The sequence below is a fragment of the Aphis gossypii genome, chromosome X (assembly GCF_020184175.1).
Source record: "Aphis gossypii isolate Hap1 chromosome X, ASM2018417v2, whole genome shotgun sequence".
Lineage (NCBI taxonomy): Eukaryota > Metazoa > Arthropoda > Insecta > Hemiptera > Aphididae > Aphis > Aphis gossypii.
This window is the reverse complement of record NC_065533.1, coordinates 26,077,176-26,086,837: the sequence shown is the minus strand read 5'-3', so window position 1 is coordinate 26,086,837 and position 9,662 is coordinate 26,077,176. Positions and strand designations below refer to the sequence as shown.

Here is a 9,662-nt window from a genome sequence, read left to right as displayed (position 1 = left end):
ATATATATAAATAATAAATATAAATATTTATATTTTTCTTTTAAGAGTGAAAGCATATAATATATATATTATGTTTATTTGTTTATCAGATAAATAATATTACAGACAAAAATCATAATTAAAAAAAAAAACAAAGTGTTTACATTAATTGTAAAACATGCTAATCAAATACTTAAATAAGAAGATATTAAAATATAATAAAAAAATAATAACTGTAAAAAGTAGAAGAATAAGCAAAATAAATAAATATTCATATTATTGTGAATAATAATAAAACACAGTGCCTTGAAAATTTATCACATAGTCTATAGTGTTTTCCTGTATTGGAACAGATAATTACATCAATAAGTTAACTATTAGAAAAATATTAAGATTTACCCTGTAAAAATTGTATTCTTATCTCTGTATGAAAAAATGGTAAAATAATTTAGTATACATACTAAGTATTTTAAGAATAATTTTAATAATATTAGGTATATATTCTATTGATAATTTATTATGATTAAGAATTAGGAAATAACTTAAAATTATAATTAAATACTATTTATTATTGTGCTTTATACTATTTTAAGTGTAAAATTAATTTGTACTAAATTATTTTAAAATTGTATGATGAATTGGTTTGTTAAATTTGTTGAGTTATTTCTTTTGTTTGAATTTTGTTGATTGGGAAAGTGTAGAATATGCTCATCATAAAGTAAATTGTTAAAACCTAAATATTTTATAAGCTGTGAAACTAAATAATATAAAGCACAAATAAATCATTTCACAATATTGATTAATTATATACCTAATACTTATTAAATAGGTCTAGTTATATACTATAATATTATATTAAGTGTTATACTTTATTAGTTATCATTGATTATATGCAGTATAATACACTATGATATACTGTAAATATATAATCAATGGTAATATATTAATTATAATTCTATTGGAACTTGTACATAAATTAGCAAATATTATAATATTTAATTTCAAGTGTAATTAAATTCTAAACAAAACCCCAAAAACATTTAGGTTGAACAGTATTTTTTATTTTATCAATAATATTTATTAATAAAATAATAAATGGGATAACAATTGTTGTTATCCCATTTAGAAGTAATAAGCACTTAAAAAAAATTAAAATAAAATTTAGTTTTCTTGACTATAAAATAGTCTATTTACAAATACAATAATTTAAAAATAATTTTCCATAAATTCACAAAATTAATAAACAAATATAATATGTAAATATAATCAAATAAATGGTTCATTTTGTTATATTTATGTAAAAGCTATTTTGATTACAATTTATTGATTTTATTTGGATGGTAAAAAAAATATATAACCATTTAGTTAAGTTTTCTCTACAAAATATTGAAAATATTTACTTAAAAAATGAAATAGCTTTGTATATGGTAAATAATACTAATCATTACTTTTTGACCTTTCAGATCAACATAGTATCTTGGTTGGTCAACGATCGAGGCATACATCATCTTCAAAGAAGCCATAGCATGGTATTGAATCTTTGGGCAATCCAGATCTCTGAGTCTGAAGGCATAGTATGGTCCTAATGTGGTTAACAACCTAAACAATAAACAACATTAATTATTTAAAATTCTTAAGCCCTATAGATATTCTTTTAATATTTACTTCAGCACTGCCATTGGCAGTAGTAATAATCCAGGGTACATTTGGAAGTCTATTTCTAAGGTTTCTTAATCCATTGTATTCCTTAGCGTCACCTAATAACCAATAACTCTCATGGTATGCCTCATCAACCACTATATATCCCAATTGATTATTTTTAACAAGTAACTGCATTAAATTCTGTAAACAAAATCATTTACAAACACATTATAAGATGTAAGTAGAAATTATACATTCAATAAAATTGACTAACCAAGAAATGAACTGTTGACACTACTTCTGGTGTCATGTAAAGCACTGTATTTTTTGAACTTAGCATATTACAACATGTATGTATATTATTGAGTATACGTGACCAATCATCTGCTGTGGTCTTCGAATTCAAAAACTCTACATAATTATTTCTTTTTTTCAACCGGGCGATTTGCACCTACGGGAATACAATTTTATTACATGTTTGTAAAATTTATTTATCATATAAAAAAACGCATTACTTTAATCCGCGAAGTGAGGGCAACAAAAACGATGGATACTTTCTTCGTGGATATACTTATTGGGAGTTGGAAACACATTGTTCTTCCACTTCCCTTTGGCAATGACACAATTATGTCGGAATCCCCTTTAAAACATAATAATTTATTAAATTATATACACATCATATACACACACACGATTATATACTTATCGTATGTAACGGTAAACGTCAAACTTCAACCACGCGATAAACCAATAATAATATTGGTACCCGAGTAATTGACCATTATTTTTTAAACATTTTAAACATTATTGTAATAACGAAAAAATAAAAGAAAAGAAAAAAAATTAAAAATAAACAAATTAAAAATAATACATAATAATATTGATATATTGTTTAATATTTTTAATTATTATATGAAGTATAAATGTAGGTATTATTTAGTTGATGAGTGTGTGATGTGATTAAGTGGACTAAATAAATCGTAGGACAATCACAAGGGACACAAGCCTTGAATGAATACCTCAAATATATTTATAAGTTATTAGTTATTTATTAGTTATCTTTACTTATGTCTAATTATTTTAAATTTGCGTAATTACCTTCCTCCTGATCGTCGGAGAGTTCTCGAGGTCGTGATTCGAGAAAGATCAAGTATACCGTTTATAAAATATTAAGCGAATTATTAATTTATTGAAATCTAATAAATTAATAAATAAAATAAGATACCTGTATAAAATTATGACTATGTGAATATCGATGCGCATGCACCTTACCTTATCCGCAGCTGTCTGTGATCGCAGTCGACGTAATAAGGAGAGAAATAATTATTTTAAACACTCAAAAAGAAATGACTGAACACTGAACAAATTTCGTCTTAAAAAAAGGAAACGGCACAGTTGTCGCTCGCAGGATCTTTTGAGTGGGTGTTGGGATGGTTGTAGGTGCTCCTGCACTGTTCTGGTCAAGTGGTGCTCGTGCACTGATGAGAGGAGACGATTTAGGTCAGGCCCGCCAGAGTCATCGGCGGCCCGATCAAAGGTGTTGGTGTCTCCAAAGAAAATTGTCTTTCTCTTTGGCGACAGAGACCCTGACCGGACCATCCCCTGCCTCCGGCGACACATGAAAGAAATCGCATGGGTTGCGCCGTGCCGTTATAATCCCGTACAGTGTCCTGTACGTGACTAGATAATAGGAATCGTTCCAATCACCAGTGACTTGATTTATTGGGGTTTTTTAGAGTATATTACATGCGTGCGACAACTTTACCGTTATTTATTTTATTGCATGAAAATAACGAATTTACAATTATGATATGTGAAATCGAGCATATCATTACATTATTATTTGCCATATTATACTTTTTAGTTTAATTAATTAATTAATCATTAAGTATGAAATATAATGTGAATCTTTCCACTAATCGTAGCTTATTTTTAAGTTATCGTATATAATTAATTGATTACTTTGGTAAATTTTTTACAATTTTTACATATACCCAGATTTTCTCTGAAGCCTTGTTTTATGTTACAAATGACTCATTTAATTATCAAACGCCTAAATTGATTTCATGACTATGTGTAGTTAAGATCTGAGTATATATTTTAAAATACTATTTAGAAACAGTTCCAGGTTCCACCGCAACATTAATTTGATGTTTTTGAAACGGACCATGACACAGTGGGGATTTAATAATAAGTGTAAAAGACTCATAATTGATTGATTATTACGTATTTTTAAAAAATACACCTCTACTGAGACATTATTTATTAGTGACTCATAATGGTAACTATTGGTAAGGATAATTTTATTTAAATTAATTTAATCTATTATTGCGGAAATATGATAAAATATAGGTAATAATATACTATAATTGTATCAAAGTATATTTTGCAATGACTAGAAATAAAAATGTTTAATACCTATGCAGGTATTTATAAAATAGAAAAAAAGTTTTAGGGACCAATTTATTGTTGGTGGTTGAATACATTAAGTCATTACGTAATCCTATTGTTTGAATATGGGGTTTTATAGAAGTTGAATAACTACCTACTTAATTAACAAAAGGGAACTTATTTACCTGCCGAAAACCATAAAATACTAGGTATGTTCAATCGGGACGTATATACTATATTTAATAATATGCTGCACTTACTCTTTAAAATTTCGGATATCACATTTCTCTGCGTTGTATTCTTAAAATTCTTGTAGCGAAAATATTTGCGCAACATGGCATTGAGCACAGACAAGTCCGGGCTAGTGATTGGGACGTCGACGAAAAATTTTAAAAAATCTGACATCTTGAATTTAATTTCAAAATGAATTACACAAAACACAGTAGAAATTCACAGTACGAAACATCTACTAACAATAGATGAGAACAAAATACGTAACGTACTGAAATTCAAATATCAAAATGATAACGATGATAACAGCGGATTTTAATACATTATAATATTACGCGCCTATGCGGTGAGCAGCGTACACAATGGTATCGGTTTTAACTCTGGATTACGACTATCGGCCCGAATGGGTCTGTGAATCCGTCTGTGTAGCTATCGCGGAGTCGCAGTTTGATGGCTAACGGCTATTGTCTTCCCACTCCACTGCGCCGTCGAACGTAATGGTAACAGTGGAGTAGGAGGAACCGCTTAACCGGTATTTCGTCAACATTCCCTTTCGTTCGATTTCGTTCGATTTTGCCCGAACGTGTTGTCTCCGTGTACGTGAAGTTGCCACTACATTTAAAACATAATACCATTACCTACCTATATTAAACGTCTCTATACGTATTTATGAGAACTGGTTACACACGATCTACCTACCCGGTTAAAACTATGTGGCGCCAACTTTTCATCAGCACCACATTAAAATTGAAAATTTCTGCAAACAGTGCTAGAGCACTATTTGACATTTGTTCATTAGGCGTAGTGTTCCACAGTCCACACTAGTAATGAGTTGAGGAGTTGATCGGAGGGTGGTATGGAGTACCCCTATTAGTCTCTTCGGTATTTTAGCTTACCTGCAATATTATTTTTAAGGGGAACGCGTGGGGCGCTTCACCATTATGCATTTTGATAAAAATGCCATCATAATTAAATTTGTCTTATAGATTATTTTAATTTCATAACCACAGATTTTTAAATTATAATTATCATTGTAATACACTATCAGTTAGCACTGTTCTCATTATTCACTAAGCACTAATATTTAATTTTATATTATCCTTTTGAGTTTATTATTGTTTACGGGCTTGTACCTATAGTATAAATTAGATACAATAATTACCTGCGTGTTATATTAACTTATTTATTTTTTATAAATATTTTTACATGATTTTAAGAGGGGATGTAGGTAATAATAAGGATAATAGGGGACGTTTGGGCATAAACCCACGGCTCAATAACATTTAATAAATGACGGGGATGCTCTTTTTTAATAAGTAAACAGAGTACCCCCAATATTAATTTTGCTAAGTTGAGTAATAATATGGATTACATTTTACTTGGTTAACTAAGTTAACCAATAAGAGTTACGTTATTCAATTAAATCTACGTGGTACTAACTTACCATACACATTGTAGTATAGACCAGTGTTGTTTTATCCGTGAAACCCTTTTTGTCCATTTTTATCGTGGAACCCCAAATTTTTTGTTTAGCTTTTTAGCTATTTTTATTTAGCTTTCAATAAAAAGTTTTTACAGCTTAACAATTAAAACAGAGCTCCTACTTTGTTTCAATAGTTTAAATGCATTAAACATTTTTCACCTCGCTAGCCATTTAAGGAACTTTGGTATAGACAATAGACTATAGGTACAAGGAACTATTGAAGATATTCATACCAAGAGGTATCTACTACGGCCAGAATTGTATTTAAAATGTTAGAGGCCTCGGGCATATCATTTATGTCACTCCCCCTCTTTAAATAATTAACAATATTAATATTTCATTTTGACATCCCTGGATTTGATAACCTTGGTACTATCCATATATACTATTATAATTTTAGTTATGACTTCGTGCACTGTGACTTTAATTTTTTTATTACATTTTATTGACAAAAATACTCGGGACGTAACCATCGTTGAATTAAAATATTTTTTCTAGGAAGGGTGCTCAATTGTTTTTTCATTATTCACATATTTTAGTATTATGAATTATATTGTCAATATTATCATTATCTTATAACTTTTATAGTTTTGGAGAAATCGGTAAATAGTACGCTGTCTATATTAAAACATAAATAAAAATAAATTATATTTCATTGAACACGATTAACTAAGTTATAGCGTTCTAGGTAATCGTGACAAGTATTGTATATTTAATAAATACGTTTTGTTGACAGTGGTATTATTGCTGTGAGTGGGGTGACGGAATGATTTAAATATCTCTCTTATAAATAATAATGAAACATTATTTGCGATAAAAAAAAGATATTGGGACGTTATAAGTACCTACGTAACTTGCAGTCGAACCTATACATTAGACTCTCCTTAACATTATTATTACCTGATAATAATAATCACATTACCATTTATTAAATATACAGTATATTATTTAGTTGGTTAGGTCATTAATTTTATGGTTTTTCGTTTTTTTTTTTTTTGAGAAGTTAATATTTATTGAAAATATTCCATATGCTTCCAGACAACACATTTTGTTACTGTGCTATTGTACGTTCCTTTTGTTACCGAAAAGGGTGTCTAACACGTGGTCATCGCGTTATGATACGGACGTATCATACATAAACATAATATTATTTTATAAATTCGTGGGTGTTCTTTAAACAAATTCTGTGTATTGCGGGGACAGTACGGTAGCTATAGTCCTTTTGGTGTCTTTAGTAAGAGGGTAAGACACACATTTTTTCACCATCTGTGTACAGCTGGGCACGTTATAAAAATATTGTACTTCGTATCTCAATATTTTTGATACTTGTTTAATATTTTTTTCTACGTTTTATACGATATAAATAACCTACATACAATATTTTTATTTTCACAAATGCATAACAATTAATTATTATTCTGAGTTATTTGTAAATATTAAATTACAATTTTTTACGAAACTGTATGCATTTAAACAAAAACGCTTTATAATTTTTCTATAAGAAAATTATAAGTACTTATTTCGCTTGATTTAGCGCCCTTAACATTACTGCATCAGAAGAATTGTTAAAATCGTTGCCATAATTAAACAATTTATGCATACATCACCATAATATAAATGTAAAAATTAAAAGTCCCATTATTTCTAAAATGTAATTACCATCAACCATCAACTATGTAGGTATGGTATATTGGTGTGTCAGTACTATAAACTATTGGTCTATGAAACGATTTGATATGAAGTACCTATTATTCATTTGAATATAATTTTACTAATCGCTATATTTATATATTTTTAACGTAAGTAGATAACTCATCAAATTAGACTAAACAAACAATTATTTTTTCTCATAAATAAATTAATAAATTGATAATTTATTTAAACTTATATTTTATAATTATTGTTGTTAGTTATTACTTATAAATCAACATTGAATATTTAAACTATTAAATGTATATAATCAAATAATAATTGTCCTGTATTAATTATGTTTAACAAATAATTACCCATTATTTATTGATAAGTAATTAGTAATTAGTAATTACTATCATTAATAATAAACATAATCATAAAATTGATGCTTGTTCAAGTATTCGCGTATTAATTTAAATTTACGCTTAACTGCTTTTAAAAAAATGATTGAATAAAATTTCAACAACCAAACTACAATAAGGACTTGTTTTGATACTTTGATCCACCGAGTAAGAAAAATTAATCACATTATGATGCTTAACTCAAAACATTCACCTACTTTTGTATGATATATATTATTTTTTTACGGATCATAATAATTGTACAACGAGTATAATAACTAATAAGTATACTAATGCATAATAATTACAAATTGTAAATAGTAGTTTTTAAATTTATATTTATTTAATGTTTATAATATAAACAATAACTTTATTTAAACGAATAAATTTGTTTTAATAATCGACTGAAGTGTACATTGAGTATATTCACTAGGTACCTTGTTCTTATAATACCTATTGTATAATATATAAATTAAACTTTAAATAGTAAAAATTCTAAATATTTAACTACAGAATTTATACTTAAAAAAATAATATTATCTAAAAACGTTTTAGGAAACTGATAATAATATAATATTAAAGTATAATAAATTGATCTTATATTTTCTTTCGAGATCCAGGGAAAAAATAATTTAATCGCACAAATATAATTAGTTTAAATCGACTTTCCATTTTGTTTCTTTTTTAACTATAAAGGCTATTATTTTTGGAAGTAGGTATGCTATAGATGGTAGAAAACATACAGTAGAAAAAAATGTTTCAGTAGTTATTATAGTAATATACTAATATGTATAATTAATCCTAATTGTTATTGATAATTTAAAATACCCAATTATTTTATTAAAGATTTTTTAATCGTTATAGCGTCATATTTTAATCTATGTTAGTTATTGTTAAATTCCATTCAGTTATTCCATTATTTTATTTCATATATGTGACAATCGTATTCAATATTGTATTAATTATTATACTTTTATTTTCAACCCGTAGCACACTGCTGAGCTAATAAATTATTTAATTTAAACGTTTGGCTTTCTCGACATTATTATTATTATTACGATTATTATTATGTCCATACTTATATATTTTACTGAGACATTAATGTAGAGGTACCTACATATACATTTAATTATGTTATATAATTTATTAGTGTAATTATAGGGATGTATATAAGGGTACAATGGGTACATTTTTGAATCTTCAATAATTATATTTATATAGCAGGTAGCAGGTGCAAATATTTATAATCCCCATCTGAAATTTAGTGAAATATAATTGTATTCTATAAGTAGTAGTAAATGAATGTATATTTATTACCAAATATGATTAAAAAAAAAATAAGAATAATAAAAAATATCTATTTAAGTTATCGACAAATTCAACAACAATTTCTGGTTGTAGTTTAAATACGCGTAATTTACACATTCAGGGAAAAAATGTTTTTGTTGAATATATTTTAACACAATTGTGTATGATATTAAGTGCAATATTGGCGTTTTATTAATAATATACTTTATTATTTGTAAATTTTTTTTGTGGTTTTCCTAAATAGTTCTTTAGAACTGATTTGACTAAATTAAAATATGGTTGCAGACTGCGGGCTATGTACAAAGTATACACTAAAAACGAAACTCAATACAATATCTTAATCTCAGACTTAATACATTTAGGTAAAACGACGAGTATAAAAATGCTGAATACCAAGTCATGCAAATACGTAAATATGGTAAGATTGCACGAAAATCTTAGGTAAAACACACATTCGGAATGGCGTGCATTTAAATAAAAATGGCCTTTATAACAGCAAATGGAAACATTTTGTACCCATTATTCATTATTCACGGCTATTGACAACGTGACACTTGTTAGCAATGGTATCATCTACACTACTATATTATTATAGT

General features: G+C 27.2%; 1 protein-coding gene across 1 annotated transcript; it reads right to left on the bottom strand.

The window, feature by feature from the left end:
* Positions 1-1,236: 1,236 nt before the first annotated feature.
* LOC114124116 (ATP-dependent DNA helicase Q5-like) lies at positions 1,237-4,702 on the bottom strand. The gene is made up of 5 exons (XM_027987301.2): positions 4,272-4,702; positions 2,136-2,260; positions 1,895-2,071; positions 1,645-1,821; positions 1,237-1,578 (listed from the first exon to the last, which is right to left on the bottom strand). The coding sequence occupies exons 1-5, from the start codon at positions 4,414-4,416 to the stop codon at positions 1,465-1,467; spliced, it is 738 nt and encodes a 245-aa protein (XP_027843102.2). The 5' UTR covers positions 4,417-4,702; the 3' UTR covers positions 1,237-1,464.
* Between the last annotated feature and the right edge of the window lie 4,960 nt (positions 4,703-9,662).